General features: G+C 42.0%; 1 protein-coding gene across 1 annotated transcript in view; it reads left to right on the forward strand.

Moving 5' to 3' along the window:
* The window catches only part of kif6 (kinesin family member 6), a 431,738-nt gene that overhangs the window by 116,442 nt on the left and 291,758 nt on the right, over nucleotides 1-23,538 (forward strand). Inside the window, exon 9 of the mRNA XM_052024853.1 lies at nucleotides 1,794-1,880. Coding sequence (XP_051880813.1) covers nucleotides 1,794-1,880 — 87 coding nt within the window. The remainder of the gene's footprint in view (nucleotides 1-1,793; nucleotides 1,881-23,538) is intronic.

Genomic DNA, 23,538 nt, shown 5'->3' on the forward strand with positions numbered 1-23,538 from the left:
TTCTCCTTTGTCTTATGGTCTTATGGGTGGTTGATGGTCAGCACGGACTTAGTGGGCTGAAGGACCTGTTTCCATGCTGTGTCTCTCTATGACTCTGTGGCTTTATGGCTCCAGTCACCATGAACAGGGATTGGGCACCATATAGTTTTTAACTGGTAAGTGGTGCCCTCAAGTTACCTTAATGCTTCCTACCACAGCAACTGATGGGAGGCAGGGCTCTATATGCAAAGCTGGGGGTCCTTGTTCTTAGATGTAGGCTGGGCATGAATGAAACCTCGTGTGATTCTAATCATGGCCTGACCTGGGATTGAAGAGAGGCATGGGATGTGATGGGGTCCAGAGGTTAGTTTCCCATTTTCCATTGTGGGTCGAATTTAGGTGAGACAGTTCACTCATAATAATGCAGTGTGGCAATGTGAGCACTGAGAAGGATCCAGAGAGATCTGGGGGATATGTATAGGTTTAGTGGATGGGTATGAGCATGGACATAGCAGAAGGAACCTAACATGGAAAGATCTGATACCATTCACTTTGGTAGAAAAACAACAGAAGATTATATTATGTTTTTAAATGGTGAGAGTTTGGAAGGCATTTGTCTTCAAGTTAACATGTAGGTATGGAAGGTGTTCAGGAGGCAAGTGATATGTCGGCCTCTATGGTAAAAGGAATTGTGCAGAGATACCTTGCAATTATATAGGCCCTGGTGAGAACGCATCTGGAATGATACTAATCTAAGAAGGGATATATTTGTGATAGAAATGGCACAGTAAAGGATGAGCAAACTGACTCCTGAAATGGAGGGTTTGTCATGAGAGTTTAAGCAAGAAAAAATATAGAAAATAAAACAACAGAGGTTGTCATATGAAAAGAGTTTAAGCAAACTGGGCCCTTACTCTCGTTTAGAAGAATGGAAGGTAATTCCATTGAAACTTACAACGTTCCTATGGGGCTCTACTGGTAGATGTGGAGTTGATGTTTCTCCTGGCTGAGGTGTCCAGAACCAATGTCTCAGAAAAAGTGGTCAACCACACAGAGATGAGAAGAAATTTCTTCATCAAGAGGGTGGTGAATCTTTGGAGTCTGCTTTCCTAGAAGGTTGTGGAGGCTCAGTTGCTCAGTACATTCGTGAAGCATCGATGGATTTTTAGTTGTTAAAGGAATTAAGGGATATGGGCTTGTGCAGGAAAGTGGCACTGAAGTAGAAGATCATACTGAATGGTGGAGCAAGTGTGAGGGGTCTTACAGCCCACTCCTGGAGCTGTTAATATTCTTGCATCCTTTTGTGCTACTAAGGATATTTCAGTGATTCTCTGATGGTGAAATTATGAAGAAAAGTTTCATTGACGGAGACTTGTTTTCTCTTTGAAGATAGTAAGGAGTGATATAATCAAGATATTTAATCTGATGGGAGGAATTGATAAGGAAGATGGAAAGAAACTATTTCCTCTGGTGGAAGGGTCCAGAACAAAGGGCAACAGAGTTATATGTTTGATCTGGGTTATCATGGTAATGTCAGAAAGCATTTCACAGAAAATGCAATTGAAATTCTGGAATTCTTATCCTCAAACAACTCTCGATTTAGAGGGTCAATTGAGAATTTCAAAATTAGGATTCAGACCTTGGTTTGGCAAGGTTATTCGGTGTTATGGAATCAAGGCTGGTAAATGAAATTAAAGTGTGGCTCACTCATGATTCATTTGAATGATGGAACAGGTTTGAAGGGTTGAATGTGGCTCGTGTTGTTCTTTTAGTTTGGTTGCTGAATGGAATACAGAATTCCTTTTCTCTTGCAGGAATCTATTTCAACGTGCCGATTTGCACAGAGGGTTGCACTGATCAAGAATGAAGCTATTCTAAATGAAGAAATTGATCCCAGATTGGTAAGATACAAAATAGTTCTGCAAATTGCGGATGACACGAAGGTTGGGGTTGTTGTGGATAGTTTGGAGGGCTGTCAGAGGTTACAGAGGGACATAGATAGGATGCAGAGTTGGGCTGAGAAGTGGCAGATGCAGTTCAACCCAGATAAGTGTGAAGTGGTTCATTTTGGTAGGTCAAATATGTTGGCGGAATATAGTATTAATGGTAGGACTCTTGGCAGAGTGGAGGATCAGAGGGATCTTGGGGTCCGAGTCCATAGGACGCTCAAAGCGGCTGCGCAGATTGACTCTGTGGTTAAGAAGGCATATGGTGTATTGTCCTTCATCAATCGGGGAATTGAATTTAGGAGCCGTGAGGTATTGTTGCAGATATGTAGGTCCCTGGTCAGACCCCACTTGGAGTATTGTGCTCAGTTCTGGTCGCCTCACTACAGGAAAGATGTGGGAGCCATAGAGACGGTGCAGAGGAGATTTACAAGGATGCTGCCTGGAATGCGGAGCATGCCTTATGAAAGCAGGTTGAGGGAACTCGGCCTTTTCTCCTTGGAGAGACGGAGGATGAGGGGGGACCTGATAGAGGTGTATAAGAAAATGAGAGGTATTGATAGAGTAGATAGTCAGAGGCTTTTCCCCAGGGCTGAATTGGTGGCCACAAGAGGACCCAGGTTTAAGGTGCTGAGGAGTAGATATAGAGGAGATGTCCAGGGTAAGTTTTTTACTCAGAGAGTGGTGAGTGCGTGGAATGGGCTGCCAGAAACGGTGGTGGAGGCTGATACGATAGGGTCTCTCAAGAGCCTGTTAGATAGGTATATGGAGCTGAGTAAAATAGAGGGCTATGGGTCAGCCTAGTAATTTCTAGGGTAGGGACATATTCAGCACAGCTTTGTGGGCCGAAGTGCCTGAATTGTGCTGTAGCTGTTCTATGTTCTATGTTGTAAAGTCAGGGAAAAACTGTCTGGTCAATGAGCCTTAAGATGTTTAGGGGGAAATTTGTTCCCTATTATATGTGCAAATCTTATGTACATATTGAAATTTTCCTTCTGAAATATAGCATGTTAAGGATATCTGTTTGCCTTTAATAGATATTTAATTGAGAAAAAAAGAATTTCTGGAAAGATGTGGAACTTATAGCATTGCATCAGACATCTCGTTACATAATCATTTTCTAGTACGGTGCAGTGTATACGAGCATTCAGTTCAATAGATCATACAAATATATTGATCCACAGAGTTAAAATGGAGTATATCAAATGCAGTGCCACAAGGTTACACTGGCAAGCAATGCTGTTGGATTATATTGGAGTACAATCCTATTGAAGTAGGGTGGTATTGAGATGTTACATTATGCGTGGTTACTAGATTGAAAAAAGCTATGTCATCAGCTACTTTGTGATGTTACTTCGAAGAATAACTGGGAATTATCCTCACTGGATCAGGCAATATTTATTCTTCAATCATTGTTACTATCACTATATAACAGATTATTTGGCCATTGCCACATTGCTGCTTGTCAGAGCTTGCTATCCACAAATTGGCTGCATGTTCCTGACATTTTGACAAAAGCAGTGCTTCAAAATGTACAATATTGACTGGAAAGCACTTTGGGACATTTTGAATGGCACTATCAATGCACGTCTTTCTTTTTATTGAAAGGCATTGGATTTGAATTACATGTCATTTAGTATATGTTTTATATTGTAGATTTATGAGGTCTTTGCTTTCTAAAACAAACTCACAATTCAGTCACCCAATAAATATATTTGAAACGACAAGAAAAGTGTGCAGAAATAAACATGTCTTCCTGTGTGTGTTCTCATTCATTTTGTGGTCTGGAAACTGAAGAAAGCATTGGAATTTTTAAGAAGTTTTCATGTTATACATGTCAGAGAAAAATATATTCTTTATTTAGGAAGAACATATTTTTGGTAAATTGATTTATTGTTCACTCGTTGGCTTAACTTTTCTTATAATGCTCTTTTCAATGCTCAATGTCTCTTTTTTGCCATTTCTGCAGCAATATCACTATTTGGTCTAATATAAAATTTGCAAATGCCCAGCAGTCTGGCAGTACCTATAGAGAGAGAAATAGAGTTAACACTTCAGATTGATGACCTTTTATCAAAATGCGCTATTTGCTTTGCATCTTCATATAAATTAATTCCAGCTTTGCTGCAAATTTACCAGTGTTGTGATAATGGCACAAGTCAGCCAGCAGCATGCCCCATGAATTGCAAATAAATTTGCTGAACAAGTTGCAATGCTGTGCCATTAACCTTGTGAAAATGTGTGCAAAGCTCTGCAATTTTCACACAATTGCTGTATTAATTTTCCACAGCAAGTTAAGTCCAATGATTACATCATTGAAACAGTATTTAGACTGATAATCATTGTTAATGACCTCTCCCTAATGCAAAAGCATCTGCAAATTATACCTTCAGTTTGGTTCTCTCAGCACTTACCAAAAGCCTGTTCTGACACCCATGCCATTCAGGATTCGACCAGTTCAGACCTTGGTGGAAGCACCAAGTCTCTCAATGATGGACGTTGCGGTAACCTCAACTCCTCACCAAACCAGCTCACCACAGCCCTGGAGTACATTATTCAGCAGAAGGAATACTTGGTGGTTTCCTTGCAAGTATATGACCTAAAGCTTTGAGACATGGGACCTGGAATTGATGATGAGGACTCCCAGGGTCATTTACCCCATACGTTTACCCCTCACCTCTGATGTGCTATGGCATGTAAAATGAGTCTTGGATATTGGCTGCTACATTTGATTTTGTGAACATTACCTTGACCAGTTATTGCTGTGCTCATCTGTACAGACAGCTATCACAGCCTTAAGCCCCTGTCTCCAGATGCTATTGAGTATGACTTTGTGGTTTGACTGAGCTGCATCTGCCTTTGTTTGTTGCAGAATTATGGAAGGAATAATTAGATTGGAAGTTGACATAACAACCTTATTGGTAGGGAAGAGGAATCTGAGGGAAAAAGGAAGAAAATACTCTTTATATGTACTCTTATATTCTCTATGTCAGTCTGCTGTCACTCTTTTTCGTTTCTTTTTAAGGTGTGCATTTTTTATTAGGATTCCTTGTTATAGAAACCAGGCCCTCCACATCAACCTGCTGTTGTTTTGGCTGTCTTATGACCAGCAAGATATTTAAATGTATCACAATTAAACCAGTCTTTCTTCAGACACTCACATCACTCACCACTCAAAAGTAGAAATTGGGGTGAAATTTTCTGGTACATATTCTAGGGGCTGCTGAGACCACATTATTAGATGCTCACTGCTACTTCTTTTGGACTCCCCCAGTTAAGTACGCACCCGGATCAAACCTGTGAACTTTCGGTTTGGCCACCTCTGCATCCCTGAGCAATAAAGTGAACGGCTGAAAAAAGGATCCTTAAATGTTCCACATCTGTACTTTCTCTCCTCACCTCCCTCCCTCCCCTTATTCCATGTTCCACCATCCTCTCCTATCATACTCCATCATCTTCAGCCCTTTGTATCACCTCCCAGCTTCTGACATCATTCCTGCCCTCATCTGCCTTTTACCCCCCTCACCTAGATCCACGTATCACCTGCCAGTTCTTGCTCCACCCTTTCCCCCCACCTTTTTACACTGGCTACCTCCCCGCTTTCTGTCCAGTCCTGATAAAAGGTCTTGATCAAAATGTCGACTGTCCATTTCCCTCCATAGATGCTACTCGACCCGCTAAGTTCTTCCAGCGCCTCTTGTGTTGCTCCAGATTCCAGCATCTGCGGTCTCTTGTGTGTGTCTCTCTGTACAGTTTACCTACTTTTTAGTAAGATGTCCTTCATTATACTGGTTATCCAAAGAATGTATGTATATCATGATACTTTTAAAAACTTGAATTTGTTTTTAGAACATGATATAGAAATTTAATAATTGGTATTACTGAAAGTGGGACTACAAAGCTGTTGGATTGTTGTAAAATCTCAGCTGATTCACTGATAACCTTTAAGGAAGGAAACTTGCCATCCTAATTTGGTCCAACCTATATCTAACTCCAGATAGACCCACACTAGCATGGATGAATTTTCACTATGGAGGCACAAGAGACTGCAGATGCTGGAATCTGGAGCAATAAACAATCAGCAAGTTGAGCAGCATTTGTAAGGGAGAAGGTCTTGGAGTCTGCACTGCACTCTCTCTCTGTAGCTGAAGCACAATGTTCTGCATTCTGTTTTCTTTTTGCTACCTCGATGTACTTATGTATGGCATGATCTGTCTGGATGGCATGCAAACAAAGGTTTTTCATTGTATCTTGATACTCGTGACAATAATAAAACGATTATAAGCCAATACCAGAATGGAGGGGAGAAAGTGACTATAAAGTGGAGAGGGGGAGTGGTGAGACAAGGGTCAGAGGTGATTGGTGGACTGATGGGTTGTGAAGGATGATGGGCAGATGCATTCAGGTAGGGGAGGGGTACATTTGGGAGACAGAAGCAGGTAGATAATAGATGGTGGCAGACAAAATAACAGAGGTAGATGCAATGAGGTGGGGGGAGTGGAGGGTGAAGGTGGAGACAGCTGAGAGGGTGATAAGCAGGAACACAAAGGTGACCTGTAATAATTTTGACCATTATTTGGTTATGCAGCATACCTAGCAGTTCTGTGAAACCTCTGCAAAGCGTAGAAAGAGACATCAGCATTTCAAGAGGGTTCACCATCAACTTCTCAGGGCAGGTTGAAAGGGCGGATATATGCCACTCTTGTCATTATCATTGACAACTTTAGTGCGAATTTACAAGCTTGACGGACATTGATACCTATGAATAGCATAAAACTACCGATCAGTTTCAGCTGGTGTAAAGCAGAGAAAAATATATTAGCTGTAAGAAAGCTCAAGGTTAAGTTAAGGAGACTTGGTTGGAGCTCAAAAATGTTTGACGTCAATTAAAAAAAAAGAACATAAACTTAAGACATTTTGAGTCTGGGCATGATGAAGGCAAAACACATCTAACGATCTAGTTCCACGACTGCAACATTGACATAATCATTCAGCACCTTTCAGGGTGGTATGGTACTTCACACTGAAAGGTGCATAATAGCTGACCCAACCATTCTTTTCCTGCTAATCTTAAAGAATGTCTTTGTTATGAACTTCATCCACATTGTCCTATAGTTATGAAAATCTTTCATGACCACAACTAGCAGCTGAAAAGTGCTTTCATTAACATCAACAACTGGGCATGAAAACAAGATCCGTGAACCGTGTTTCACACTGTGTACTGGGACGCAGCCACCCTTTAATTACCTTCTCATAAAGGAGCTTGCAATTTGGCAAACACTCAGAAAGCCTTCAGCTTTTCCGTGACTGGATGGGTAACGACCCACCCAAGGTAATGATCTGTGATACACAGCCACAAGTTGTTCACCTCTCATTTTAGTCGTGTCTTACATTATGGCTCAGGCTGCTGCTCTATTATAATGAAGCAAAAAGCACCCCTGTCAATTTGTTCGACCACTAACTACCAGTGTGGAGTTAGAACTGGAATGTGGACACAAAAAGGCTTTTTCACGTTCTTTCAGCATGGGATCATGCAAACATTCCATGCCTTTTAACCATAAAGCTGAAATAGCAAATTGTCAGCACCTTTGACCAAGAGTGTGCTGGTGTTAGAAGATTTGTGAAAAGCAGAGCTGGGATCGGGTAGGGTGTGATGGGGGACCTGACGGTTCAGAAATGCAGAAGGTAAACATTTGAGTCACTCTCTTAACCCTTTCCCTGCTCCAGATCGCTTCAATATAACCAGCAAGTTGAAGAGGTGGACTCTCACCACATGTGACAATGGTGGTTCTTCAACATAAATAGCACATTAAGGCCAACCTCATGTATTTCAGCTGAACAAAATACTTCTCGCATTTTGGTTCTAGGGTCAAGTACACGGTAGTGTAGCGGTTAGCGTGACACTATTATAGCGCCAGCGACCCAGGTTTGATTCCGGCCACTGTCTGTAAGGAGTTTGTACGTTCTCCCCGTGTCTGTGTGGGTTTCCTCCGGGTGCTCCGATTTCCTCCCACATTCCAAAGACGTACGGGTTAGGAAGTTGTGGGCATGCTGTGTTGGCACCAGAAGTGTGACATTACTTGCGGGCTGCCCCCAGAACACTCTACGCAAAAGATGTATTTCACTGTATGTTTCAATGTGCTTGTGACTAATAAAGATATCTTGTCATGTCATATCATAAATTGCCACCCCAGTTGTCTCTTCAGCTAAAGAATTATGTGCATGATATTGAGAATAGAGTCATAGAGTAATACAGCATGGAAACAGGCCCTTTGGCCCAACTCATCCATACTGCTCAAGACACCCATCTAAGCTAGTCCCATTTGCTGCATTTGGCCCATGTCCCTCTAAACCTTTCCTATCCATGTACCTGTCCAAGTACCTTTTAAATGTTGTTATTGTACCTGCCTCAACTACTTCTTCTGGCAGCTCATTTCATATACGTACTACCCTCTGCGTGAAGAAGTTGCCTCTCAGGTCCCTTTTAAATTTTCCCCTCTCACCTTAAACCTATACCCTGTAGTTTTTTGATTCCTTTTTCCTGGGAAAAAGACTGTGTGCATTCACCCAACTATGACCATATCTATCTTTCATGCCCCATCTGTGAATCTCAGTGAGGAGAACTGGTGTGGCATTTCCCAATCCATGAAGACTGCTATTGGAGATATAATTTACTCTGAAAATTCTGGCAGCTGATTTGCTAAGCATGTGCGGATGTAGGAGATTTTGGGTCAATACTTCTGAGAGATTTAGGAGTTTAGTACAGACTATAAAATACTCAACCAATAGATAATTGTTAAATTATGAGCTTTTGCTGTTATTTTCCATGTGAGCAGCAAGTGCAGGAAAATCTACAGAATTAACACTGATTGTTCAGTTTAGCATACCCTTGAGGTAAATGTTTACTTGCACAACCAGGAACTTCAGGTGTCCACAACCTCATGAAGATGCAAGGGATTCTGCAGATGCTAGAATCTGGAGCAACACAGATCCGGAATCCTGATGAAGGGTCTCGACTCAAAACGTCGACTGTTTATTTCCCTCCATAGATGCTGCCTGGCCTGCTGAGTTCCTCCAGCATCTTGTGTGTGTTGCTTTTCATTCCTTGTCTGATTTGCACCTTTATTGAAGTGAGAATGAAATAATTGCCATTTGTTAATGCCCCAAAGTCTACATTTCACACTGAGTCTTTCCTTCTTTGGCTGTCCCTTGGGGTCAAGGATGACTTGCCTGCACTCCAGTTCTGAGGTGGTTTATGACGCCAATCTGGAGCCCATGCAGGAGGTCGCTGATGGGGTGGGTGGGTGGGGTCAAAGTCAATGTCAAGTTTATTGTCACATGTATGCATAGGTGCAATGAAAAACTTACTTGTATCAGCATCACGGGCACATAGCACTTTTGGTTGTTTCGAATATTGTGTGCTCCTTCCAGTACTTGAACTTGCCATACGTGTACACCATTCACAAAGAGGCTTCTCATCTTGGATGCCTCTTCTCCATTTCGAGGAGTCACACGGCAGCGATCCTTGAGGCATGCTTTACTGTTAATTAAAAGGAACCAGTCTTTGCTGTGCCATTGGTGCAGAATCAGAGGCATCCATTATCTTGCAGGCAGGCTCTCCTTCAAACACTTCCCTTGTTGTTCACTTCCACTGCCTCTCTCACCGTTAATGTCTCCTGGGCCCCAGATTATTTGTCTGGTACCCGCTATCACCACCCATTTACATGTCCATCTCCCCCCCCCCCCCAACCCTTAACTACCATCCCATTAAATGTTCCACTTCCATACCCCACCCACCACCCTTCTGCTTGTCTGACTCCCCCAGCAACCCGCATCTACCAATCACCTGTCCAGCATCCCTGGCACCTTCTGTTCCAAACCGCAGTGAACTTAACGTTGGTCTAACGGCTTGCAATCCCATGTCCTATGAACCACACCCTCCTGAACTTCTATGTAAAAATAGCAGAGCTACCAGAGGTTAAGTAAGGAGAGGTATTACAAGGATCTCAGCCATTCACAGTCTTTTATCAGCAGTTTGGCTGAGGTGACCAAGTGTCATATTTTCAAGTCTGCTGACGATATGAAACTCTGCAGGATTGTGAGGATGTAACGAGGCTCCAGGGGGTCATGGACAAGCTGAGTGAATGGGCGGGAATACGGGCGATAGAATATAACATGGAAGAACGTGACGTCATCCACGAAACAGAAAAGCAGAGTATTTATAACATGGTGAGAAACTGGGTGGTGTTAACGTTTAAAGGGACCTGGATGGTATTTGGTTTATTATTGCCACATATACCGAAATACAGTGAAAGGGTGTGTTTGCGTGTCACGTAAACAGATCATTCCATACATGAGTACATCGAGGTAGTACAAAAGGAAAAAAAAAATAAAAGAATGCAGAATATTGTGTTATAGTTACAGAGAAAGTGCATGTGCTTGCACAAAGTCATTCAAAGTCATCATGCAGGTAGAGCAACTGTTTAGGAAAATATGTTAGCCTTTAATTTGAATGGATTTGAATGCAGAAGGAAGGAAGTCCAACTGCATTTGTATAAGTCCATGGCAAAACCAAAACTGGAGTATTGTGTACAACTTAGTCTCCTTACCTAGGGTACACCTGCCATAAAGAGAGTCAAGGTTTGCTACAGTGGTTCTAGGGATGGCAGGTTTACCATATGAGGAGAGATGGATTTGAATAAGATAAGGTAAGATATCTTTATAGTCACATGTACATCGAAACATACAGTGAAATGCATCTTTTGCGTAGAGTGTTCTGGGGGCAGCCCACAAGTGCCGCCACATTTCCAGCGCCAACATAGCACGCCCACAACTTCCTAACCCGTGCATCCTTGGAAAGTGGGAGGAAACCAGAGCACCCGGAGGAAACCCACGCAGACACGGGGAGGACGTACAAACTCTTTACAGACAGCGGCCGGAATTGAACTCGGGTCGCTGGCGCTGTAATAGCGTTACGCTAACCTCTACACTACCCTAGGTCTGTATTCACTAAAATTTGGAAGGAAGAGAGGAGGTCTCATTGAAACTTAAAAAATTCCTACAGTGCTTGACAGGCTGGATGCAGTTTCCCCTGGCTGAAGTGTGGAGAACCAGTGATCATATTCTCACAATGTTGTCCAGGACTGGGAAGACAGGAAACTTCTTCACTCAGGGAGGTGGTGAATCTTTGGAATTCTCCATCCTGGAAGGCTGCGGAAACTCGGCGGTTAAGTTAATTCAGAACAGAGGTTATTAGATTTCTAGTTATTAGAGGAATCAATAGAAATTGGGATAGGGCAAGAAAGTGGCACTGAGGTCGAAGGTCTGCCATATTCTTGATGTATGCTGGAGTAGGATTGAAAGGCCAAATGGCCTACCCCTGCTCCTATTTCTCATCCTCTTAAATGAGCTCTGCAGAAAGTGTGCATTTGATGTCGGTGTGCACGCCTGGCAGCCTGTGTCTGCAAAGAGATTGTATCCATAGAGGAACCAGATGGATTTTTTTGAAAGTGTGTTGTGAATGCACAAGGAACTCGAATGCAATTATTAACAGCTTTAGATCAAATTTGCTCACATAACACATAAAGGCATTATGTTGCCTTAGAATATTTCAACACATGCAAAATGCTGGAGGAACTCAGCAAGTCAGGCAGCATCTATGGAGGGAAATAAACAGTCGATGTTTCGGGTCGAGACCCTTCATCAGGACTGTTTACTTACCTCCATAGATGCTGCCTGACCTGCTGAGTTCCTCCAGCATTGTGTGTGTGTTGTTCCAGGTTCCAGCATTTGCGGAATCTCTTGTGTAATTTCAAGCCCATTTGCTCTTGTGGATGGTGGTGAGGTGATCTGCACAGCCTGCAGAGGGAGCCCGTGAGTCCTTTTCCAGTACAAGGGAAATGCTGCGTCTTGAAAGTCAGTAAAATGCTGGGTAGTTTTCTTTCTGGGCTTCATAACCTGGGATTTCAAGGCATAGAACAGAATACCAAAATACAGGATTGTTACAATGAGACTAAGAGTTGTTTAAGTTCTGTGGTCATTCGCACCATTGTTTGCAAAGATAGTGTGTGAGGTTCACAAGCTATTGACGATCGCCTTCTTTTGCATCCTCAGGATGACAGATTCATGAGGCTTTCATGTTCAAATTGGTGCATCTGGGCCATTAGTGTATACACATCCCTATCCCCAGCTATGGGCAAATAGTCCCACTGTCTTGTGGGACAAACCCAGAATATAGAACATACAGCACAGTATAGCACAGTTCGGCTTATGATGTCTGCGCTGAACATAATGCCAAATTAAATTAATTCTCTTCTGCCTGTACATGATCCACGTCCCTTCATTCCATGCATATTCATGTGTCTAACAGTCTCTTAAACACCACTATCATATCTGCTTCCATCACCAACCCCGGCAGCCCAGTCCAAGCACTTACCACTCTCTGTGTAAAAATACTTGCCCCGCACATCCCCATTGAACTTTCCCCCTCACCTTAAATGCATGTCCTCTAGCCCTCTGGGAAAAAGCTTCTGACAGTCTACTCTGTCTATGCATCTCATAACCTTATGAACTTCTATCCGGTCTCCCCTCAGCTTCTGACACTCCAGAGAAAACAGCCCAAGTTCGTCCAACCTCTCCTTATAGCTCATACCCTCTAATCCAGGTAGTATCCTGGTAAACCTCTTCTGCACCCTTTCCAAAGCCTCCACATTCTTCCTGTAATGGGGCTACCAGAATTGCACACAATACTCCAAGTATTGTGCAGTAAGCTGAGGGAGTAAACCCTGACAGAAAGTCCTCACTGTCCGGTGGGTTATCTTGGTGAAGAATGGAACTATGGGAGTAAACCCAGACAGAAAGTCAGGAATGGAGCCCTTTAGGCAGTCTGAGAACATCCTACAATCATTCAGGCAGCTTCTGCATCCAGACTCAGCTCCAGTCTTCTTGACTATCTTGCCACTGAAACCAGATGTGCCTGAGGTTGAATCTACGCTTCTCTTTCACCATAATCCAAGCCATGCACAAGTTGTGGCATCAAGTCCTGTGTGCGCTGGGTGCAAATACACAGAGTGGTCCTGAGCCCTATAGATAGACTCTAAATGCAAAACAAGATGCTGAATTACTTCACATGAGGATGAATTTGCAATGCCCACTGCAATGGGACTAGCTTAGATGGGCATTTTGGTTGGCATGGACGAGTTGGGCCGAAAGGCCTGTTTCCATGCTGTATTACTCTATGACTGTATGCCTCTATAATATCCAGCATAATCTCAGTCCAAGGCAAAACCAACGTCCCTTCCAGCAGCATTCCAGTTTCAACCTCCTCTAAAATTATTATTGTAGATTTTAGTTGCTCTGTATTATCATGCACTCCATTATTGTATTGTGTACTGATATCTACAGATCATATTATTCCTCTTGCCACATTGTATTCCTGTTCTTGGATGACTGAGGGCATGACACTTTGCAAAGTATAAAGGGGCAAAGTATGTGAATGATTTGGTCTAATGGGAAAAGTGATGGTCTATTTCCTCCCTTCCATAGTTCAAGCTGGGACTGGCTGTGTATTGTTGGCAGGTGAGAATTTAACAAATCTCAGCCACTATTGAAATAAGAGCAAGGATATGCCTAATTCAGGACAGCTCCCACATAAGGCACATGATAGCAGCTATTCACAAAGTGGTGCATTTCAGAACCTTTGTCATATAAAAGGCTGAATGTATTATTTTTTCCCATCATCTTCTTTCCCTCGCTGATGGCCCGATGCCACCCCAGTTGCCCCCTCAGTGAAACCTGAATGGAATGGCCACGGTTCCATTTCTCATGAATGCTGCATGAATCCACTTACTGGGAGTTTATGTGGATCACAATTAAGACAGAGACACAAGAGAGTGCAGATGCTGGAACGTGGAGCAAAAAACGAGCTGCTGGAGGAACTCAGTGGGTCAGCACCTGTGGAGGGAAATGGTCAGCTGCCATTTCAGATCGGATTTGGTTTATTATTGTCACCTGTACTGAGGTACAGTGAAAAACTTGTCTTGCATACCGTTTATATAGATCAATTCATTACATCAGTGCATCGAGGTAGTACAAGGTAAAACAATAACAGAATGCAGAATAAAGTATCACAGCTACAGAGAAAGTGAAGTGCAGGCAGACAATAAGGGGATCGAGACCTTTCATTTGGACTGGCTCTTAGTCCGGATGAAGAGTCCCGACCCAAAACGGCGACTGTCCGTTTCTTTCCACAGATGCTGCTTGACATGCCAAGTTCCTCCAGCAGCTTGTTTTTTGCTACTTAGCAATTGTTCAGTTTATTTAGTTGGAGAGACCAAAGAACTGGACTGTTCTCTTTAAAGTAATGTCAAAGGGGGATTGAATGAAGCTGTTCAGAATAAATAAAGAAAGCTGTTTCCCTTTGCAGAAGGGTTGGTAAGCAGAGGCAGGATGAGGAGAAATTATCCTCACAGTGAGCTATTATGATCTGGAATAAACCGCCTTAAGGCGCGATGAAAGAAAATTCAGTGATAACTTTCAAGGCAAGGGGAATAAAAAACAAACTTGTTGAAATTACCTAGCAGGTCAGGCAGATTCTGCGGTTGACAGCTGGGGGAAGCATCTGCAGGCCTACGAGGGAAGGACAGGCATGTAGTTCTATCTGGAGAGCTTTTTTCAAAGTTTTGATGCAGCTATTATGGGACAAATGGCATCTTCTTGTACTGAACTGAACAGTTCTATGATTCATGTTCTATGAGGTACAGAAGCCTGAAGTCCCACCCCACCAGGTTCAAGAACAGATACTTCCCTTCAACCATTCAGTTCTTGAACCAACCGGCACAACCCGAATCACTACAGTTTAGCAACACTGTGCCCACTTTGATCACTTTGCACTAAAATGGACTTTTTTTTTGTTCCAATTGTGTTCTTTCTTGTAAAAATTGTGTTTAATGTATGTATTTCTTGTGAATGCTGCTTATCTGATGCTATGTGCCTGTGATGCTGCTTCAAGTAAATTTTCCATTGCATCTGTGCACACATGTACTTGTGCATATGACAATCACCTTTGACTTGATTTCTAGGTCCATCACATGATATTGACATGTTTATAGTTTTCCAACTAGATTGTAATTAGCATTCCCTACTATCCACCCCATTTCCTGGGGTAATAAGTTTATTTGTATTACCTATCACTATTGCAACTGAAACATCAGCATTGATGGTGTCCTAGGCTATACAGAGTTTACCGGTTACACCTCGAGAACAAGTCTTTCATTTTCAAGTGCTGTCCTGTGTACTGAGGTTACTCATGGAACATAAATTTGGAAATGGTGTTGAACAATCAGTCAGCAATAGAGATGAGCTAACATCAGTAGCACCAGTTCACCATCAGAACTCAATGGCGGTGGTTCTTAGTCTTCTCCAGAAAACATTAACAGTTACTGTGTTAAGAGAGATGGCAGTAGGTTAAAATATGAACAGACTACAGAGCTGTAGTGAGCTCAAGGGTTCTTTTTGGTCAATTAACTGCGAAAACAAAGTTTGACTTTGTACCTTCATAAGCTAAGGAACTAAACAGATAGTTACAGGGATTAATTACGGAATAATGGAAGAATGTAAGGTAATGTAAAATAGAAAGAGAATTAAATAGGCATTAAAGAGCTCTTTCATTTGACATGTACGAATGTGTGGCGCTGAGGTAGAAGGTTGGCTTGAATGAGATGGGCCAAATGACCTGTTTCCATGCTGTACGACTCTAAGGTCAACCATGATCTCAATGCAGGTGGAGCAGGCTTAAAGTGTCAAATCATATCATATTTCTCACAGCATAAAAGGAGGCCATTTGGTTCATCAAGACCATGCCAGCTGTCAGAGTAATTGCATCACCCCACTTATTTCTCCTATTCCCTCCCACATGCCCATCAATTCCCCCCAGTTATCCTACTACTCCACCTATGCTAAAGGTGGTTAACAGTAGCTAATTAACCTACCAACCAGAAATGGTATAATTGGTTCGAAAAAGATTTCCTCCTAAACCATACAAATTAATTAGTATTCTGGTGACAATTCTGCTTCAACTTTAACCAAAGGAAACACTAAGGAGCAGAGGACTGGAAACACCTAATATTTAAGCTGTGCCTAAGCGATCCTTATAAAAACAGAAAATGCTGAAAATGTGCAGCAGGTCAGGCAGCATCTGTAGATAGAAAAACGGAATTAACATTTTGACTTGGTGATCTTTTGTCAGATCCCAGCAATCTAACCTCTGCTTTGAATGAAGACCATTTCAACAGCAGAGTGGTGTACTCCAACTCCCATTTCTTTTGTTTCTATGTGCATAATCATCCTGATAGCATATAGTTAGTGTCATCGAGTCACACAGCATGGAAACGGGTCCTTTGGCCCAACAGATCCATGTTTTCCAAGATACCCATCCTGCTAGTCCCATTTGCCAGTGTTTGGCCCATAACCTTCTAAACCTTTCCTATCCATGTACCTGTCCAACTGTCATTAAAAAGTTGTTATTGTACCTGCCTCAACCACTTCCTCTGGCAGCTCCTGCCACATACATACCACCCTCTGTGTAAAGTTGCCCTTGAAGTTTATTAAATCTCACCCCTCTCACCTTAAATCTATGCCCTCTAGTTCCTGACTCCTCAAACCTGGGAATAAGACTGATTGCATTCACCCTATCTCTGCCCTCCTGATTTTATAAACCTCTGTAAGATCATCTCTCAGTCTCCTACCCTCCAAGGAAACAAGCCCTAGCCTGTCCAACCTCTCCCTATAGCTCAGTCCCTCAAGTCCTGGCAACATCCTTGTAAATCTTTTCTGCACTCCTTCTGGTTTAATAACATCTTTCCTATTGCAGGGTGACTAAAAATGTACACAATACTCCAAGTGCAACCTCACCAGTATCTTGTATAACCGCACCATGACCTCCCACCTTCTATACTCAATGCCCTGACTGATGAAGGCCAGCGTGCCAAAAGCCTTCTTACATACATTGCGTTTGTGGGAACATCTTACTTTGGGAGCAAGAAGAGATTGGTTTAACCTAGGCATTTAATTTATTAGTGGCCTATTTGAATTTACTGAATAGTTTGGATTCTCTCTCACCATTACATCCATGTGCATGGATACATTAATATATTTTAAAATTACTTCTATGGGTTGGAGTTTATATTGTTTTTCCTTTAAACTTGTTTGAAATGTATATTCTGCCACCTCTCAGATGCAGATCTGCAGTTTTGGCACATATATACAATCTTACCCTGTCTTGGCAGGATATTCCTGGAGTTTATGATTAACAAAAGAGTAATTGAACACCTTGAATATTTTCACTTGATTTTCACATAGATTTGTTAAAGCTTTGTCATCTCTAACAAACCTGAGAATGATCTGAAGGAGTGGCTAAATTAAACTAAAATCCCTCAAAGATGCTGTTAAGGTTAAAGCTAATGGATTGAAGGTAAATTATTGACCTAAGAAATTGGTTGAGTACCAGGAGACAGCAACTAACTCACTGAGCAACAAACAATCTGCTGGAGGAATTCAGCAGGTTGAGCAGCACCTGTCGGAGGAAAGGAATTGTCGATGTTTCGGATCGAAACTCTGTATTAGGATTTAGACCCGAAACGTTGAAAACTTCTTTCCTCCCACAGATGCTGCTCAACCCGTTGAGTTCCTCCAGCAGATTGTTTGTTGCTCCAGATTCCAGCATCTGCGGTCTCTTATTTCTCCAAGTAAGTCACTGAAATTGCTAAGATGCATCTAAGGATGTCCCACATGGATCCGTGTTGTGGCAACAACTGTTCACTGCATTTATAGCTGGGAAGCCAAGCATTTCTTTGCTGATCACACAAGCACAGGTTGCTTTGTAAGCAGTGTAGAAGAAAGCAGTGAAATACAGATCCATTAATGGAACATTTTCAGTGCAGGCAAATGTGAGATTCACTTTGGACCTAAAAGGATGGGACACTATGCTTTCTAAATGGTTAATAAGTAGATACAGTGGAAACGTGCAAAGGTAAATATTAGTCCAATGGAATGCTGGCCTTTATTGGAGTGGATGAGAGCACAAGGGGATGGAAGTTATGCTCCAGTTGAAAAAGAGCTTGGTTAGTTAATGGCTGGAGTGCTTTGGCTGTTTTTGAGCACCACCCTTTATGAATGAGTTAATGATCTTGGAGGTAGTGAAATTGGTAAATTGGTTTATTATTGACACACGTGCTGAGGTACAGTGAAAACCTTTGTTTTGCACGCCGTCCATGCAGATCATTTCATCACATTAGTGCATTGAGGTAGTACAAGGGAAAACAATAACAGAATGCAGAATAAAGTGTGACAGTTACAGAGAAAGTGCAGTGCAGGCAGACAATAAAGTGCAAGGCCATAACGGGGTAGATTGTGAGGTCAAGTGTTCATCTTATTGCACTAGGGGACCATTCAATAGTCTTATAACAGTGGGAAGGAAGGTGTCCTTGAACCTGGTGGTACATGCTTTCAGGTATTTGTATCTTCTGCCCAATGGGGGTGAGGAGGAGAGAGAATGATTGGGGTGGAAGGGGTCTTTGACTATGTTGGCTACTTTACCGAGACAGCGTGAAGTGTGGATGGAGTTCATGGAGGGGAGGCTGGTTTCCGTGATGTGCTGAGCTGTGTCCACATCCCTCTGCAGTTTCTTGCAGTCATGGACAGAGAAGTTGCCGTACCAAGCTGTGATGCTTCTGGATAGAATGCTTTCTATGGAGCATCAATAAAAATTGGTGAGGGTCAAAGGGGACATGCCAAATTTCTTTAGCGTCCTGAGGAAGTAGAGGCGCTGGTGTGCTTTCTTGGCTGTGCTTGTAGTTGAGTGCAGTGTTGATATTCCAGAATGATATTTGGGTAGCAGAACCTAATACTGTTAACAATGCATTATAGTAGCATCTGCTATATTTCTCTTGTGAAGTTATTGAGCCAGGAAGTACACAAATAGGGTTTTGTTTTTTGGAATGTAAGTGGTTAGGGAGTTGTTTGATTGAAATTTTCAGAATATTAAGGGTAACTGATTAGATAGGACTAAAGGCCACAGTCTAAAAACTGGAGCCAGCATTTCTACACAGAACATGTATTTAAATTTGGAACGCTCTTCTGCAAATAAGAACTGACGCCAGGTCAATTGTTACTTCTAAAGCAGAGATTAGTAGATTTTTGTTAGCCATCTACATTAAGGGATACAGAGAAAAGGCAGGTTCATAGTGTCAGAATGAGGATCAGACACAATCTCATTACACAGGCTCAAAGGGCAAAATGGTCTTTTCTTTTTTTCAATGTTTCTTTGTTCCTATGTAGAAATTGCTGGTGGGAGTGAGGGTACTTAAGGAAAAAGTCACACTGTAGGAGAGTTACTCCTTCCTCACCTTAAATGGGAAAGTAACACGGGAGATGTAAGGATTCACTGAATTGCCAAAGTCTGCTAATGCACTGTGCTTAAAACCTGGTCGCTTCAAATGTCTCAACGATTCTGTCTCCCATACTAGATTTTGGAACCAAGTGTCACAGTCTCAAAATAAGGGCTCAGCCATATAGGATTGAGATGAGGAGAAACTTCATTACCCAGAAGGTGGTGAATTTTTGGTTTTCTATCCTCAAAGTGGCTGTGAATGAGTCTATTCAAGATCGGATTGATAGATTTTTAAATAACAAGGGAACCAAAGGATATGTGGTTAGTACAGGAATGTGGTGTTGAGCGAAAAGATCAGCTATGATATCATTAAATGACAGAGCAATCACGAGGGACCGAATGACCTACTGTTGCTTCTATTCCTTATGTTCTTATAATTCTCTTAAACATCACCACGTACTCCAAATTGCCAAGATAGCAAGGAGGGAAATGTGTTTGGCAGCTGGACATGAAAGTGGAAGATATTTTAGGCAAAGAGGTAAGGACTTAGGTGTAATGAATCCATGTTCAATTTTATACTCCCTCCCATGCCATTGCCGCTGCAAACCTGGCTAAGGAAATCTACCTTGCATGTTTAAAACTCAAGCAAAAAAACAAACTGCAGTCTCTTGTGTCTCCATGTTTAAAACTCACCTGAATTTCCCTTCTGTGAGTAGACTAATGTAAAGAACAATTTGTCCAACTATTACTTGCTATCCTGCTAGCCTGCTACCCTGAAGTAGGTCTCAGTCCAGTTAAAGTGAAGTTCAATGACGTTCAATGGGGAGCGCAAGTCATGGAACACGGGATAATAGTCACGGGGTTGAGAGTAAAGGTCAGCTAGAACCTTGTAGATCTTACTCAATGGGGCAGGAGGCTTGTGAGGCTGAGTGGTATGCCTGCTCTTAATTTGTATCTTCATATGTCACAGTATTAAAGCTGAAATAAAATTGAAAATAGTCACACCAAGTTCCTTATGATCAGATAAATAGAATTTCTAAGCATACTACATTAGCATGAGTAAAAGGGGATCTTCCTGAGCAGGTGCCAAGCCAGCACTGGAAAACTGACTCCGGTACTTCTCCGTCTCTCCTTTGGGAACCAGTTCCTCCAAAAGAAAAGATAATGACCCCAATAATGTTTGCGACCCTCACTCCATTACCCTCAACCGACCGATCTCCCGACCTGACTCCTCCAATCGTCAAACCTGCCTACTACCTCCCACCCTGACTGATGATTGCAGCCCACCAGACTGACTACCTTCACACCCAAATGCGGGTTCAGTAGCACAAAAGGCCTTGAGTCTCATGCAGTACTGAACATCCAACTGGTAGGCCCAGAAACAAAACATTACTAAACTACAGGAAACCTCTAAAATCAAATTTTGCATAGAACTCTTTAATGTGCCTTTGGTGGTGCTGTTAAAACTTTAGGCCAACATTTGGGATGATGAGATACGATAACATGATTGTGGAGACATGGAGGATAAGAAAAATCTTTGCTCGGACACCTAAACCTTCCATACGGGCAGACAGAAAATGCATTATTCTCTGTTTCTTTTCTTGATAGTGCCCCTCACAATTCAAAAATCGAAAGTCGAGTTTATTGTCGTATGCACAGGTACATGTATGCACAGGTGCAATGAAAATCTTACTTGCAGCAGCATCACAGGCACATAGCATCGTGTAAACAGCATTCACTAGAAAAACATAAAGACAGTTCTTACAAGAAAGAGCATAATTTAAAAAAAAAGTCCATTTTAGTGCAGTGATCAAAATGATCATAGTGTTGCTAAACTGTAGTGATTAGGGTTGTGCCGGTTGGTTCAAGAACCAAATGGTTGAAGGGAAGTAGCTGTTCTTGAACCTGGTGGTGTGGGACTTCAGGCTTCTGTACGTCCTGCCCGATGGCAGCTGCGAGAAGATGGCATAGCCTGAATGATGGGGGTCTTTGATGATAGATGTTGCCTTCTTGAGGCAGCTCCTCTTGTAGATACTACCGATGGTTGGGAGGGATGTGCCCATGATGTATTGGGCAGAGTCCACTACTCTCTGCAGCTTATTATGTTTCTGCACATTTGAATTGCTGATGCAACTAATCAAGACACTTTCAACAGTACATTGTAGAAGTTTGTTAAAGTGTTCTCCTTTCTCTCAGTCCTTTTTCAATTTATAGATAGAATATTACAGCACAGTACAGGCCCTCCGGCCCATAATGCTGTGCTTGCTCTAAGATCTATCTAACCCTTCCCTCCCACATAGCTCTCCATTTCTCTATCATTCATGTGGTTATCTAAGAGTGTCTTAAATGTCACCAATGTATCTGCCCCCACAACCTCTGCAGGCAGTGAGTTCCATGCACCCACCACTCTCTGTGTAAAAAACTTACCCTTGACATCCCCCCTATACCTTCCTCCAATCACCTTAAAATTATGCCCCCTCGTGTTAGCCATTGTCGCCCTGGGAAAAAGTCTCTGACTGTCCACTCGACCTATGCCTCTTATCATCTTGTGCACTTCTATCAAGTCACCTCTCATCTGTGGCCATTGCCAGGGCCAAGCTCCATCCAGCTCTCTGGGATGCATGTTGGGTGCAATGATAATGATAATTAGGTGTGCCTGGAGTGTTATTCATTCACCTGTAGGGATTATATGGTACTATGTTTTCAGGGACTAGTGGATTCCTCCTCCTCCTGATTATTTTCTGCATGGTTGAACAGAGGTGGCTTAAATAGCCTCCATCAGCTTAAGTTGTATTGTTCTATTCTGTTCCACTTATGGGCTGGTATTTCTTACTCATTTTTAATTTTGGTAACATTGGTTTATTCTTGTCATGTGTACCAGTGAAATCAGGAAGTGTACCAGATATACAGTGAAAAACTGCAGTGTAATAAGAGCCCAAGCAATCAAAGAGAAGATGATTGGTAATTGGTTTATTTTTGTCACATGTACTGAGGTACAGTGAAAATCTTATGTTGCGTGCCATCCAGACACATCGTGCCATAAGATAGTAAAGATAGTAAAAATAAAACAGAATGCAGAATAAAGTGTAGCAGGTACAGAGAAAGTGCAGTGAAGATAAACAAATAAAGTGCAAGGGCCACAGCAAGATAGATCAAGAGTTCATCTTTAGCATATAAGAAGTCCGTTCAAGAGTCTGATAGAAGCTGTCCTTGAGTGTGGTGGTACGTGCTTTCAGGCTTTTGTATCTTCTGCCTGATGGGAGAGAGGAGAAGAGAGAATGACTGGGGTAGGAGGTATCCTTTCCTGTTGTAATCTTGTATACGAAAGCAATTTATTTTGATGTTTAAAACACATTAAAAGCTAACTTTTAAAGTGCTAATTCTGCAATATATTTGAAATCCAAATTCAGAGATAAAAGATGTCAATTTGTTGTATTAGAGCATGTCCAAGAAGTGACCAGTGGCTGATTTATAGATCAAAACATGTGAGAACATAAAGTTGCCTTGGGTTTTACAAGTATCAAAGGCTGCGATTGCCAGCATTGTTATTTTAAAGCATATGCTCAACATTTATCTTTAAGGCATATGATGGTTTTCTCTTTACAGTGTTATTTCTGCCTCTGTGTACTACCAAACTGGTATTACTTTCTGAATGAATTCCTGAATCTGATCTCCCCGTATTTTGCAGCACCATTGCTTACTTTCCAGTGATTTCTTGTTCAAAACGTGGGCTGTTAATGCTTCACAACATAGTTGACTTCTGATAAATGTGCTCTGCCAAGGAAGGTTCAGTTTGAACCACGACTGCAGATGAAAACAACCACTTGCCAAAGCTTTGTAGCACAGGCCATTCAGCAATTCAATCCCAACGGAGACCACAGAATGAAAACATCTTTCACACAGAAGCGATCAGATTTCTGACTCCAGGTGAAATTTGGCTGTTGAGATGGTGTATTTTAGCATGCAGAGCGTTAAAAACAGGATGTTTGGGCACATTTAACATGGATCAGAATTTTGTATCTGAAGTGTTGTCCTTGGATCTGGAATTAAATTTAATAGGATTGAATGGGAAGTTCTTTGATTCATTTGCTATTGCATACTTGGATCAACCTTAATTTTTGTCTGAAGCCAATTGTACTTATGACTTTTTTTTGTGTGAGATTGAGTAAGGAGTTATTTGTCCCAACCATTGCAAACAAAGGTTAGAAATAACACAAGGAATATTTT

Source organism: Pristis pectinata, chromosome 10 (assembly GCF_009764475.1).
Source record: "Pristis pectinata isolate sPriPec2 chromosome 10, sPriPec2.1.pri, whole genome shotgun sequence".
Lineage (NCBI taxonomy): Eukaryota > Metazoa > Chordata > Chondrichthyes > Rhinopristiformes > Pristidae > Pristis > Pristis pectinata.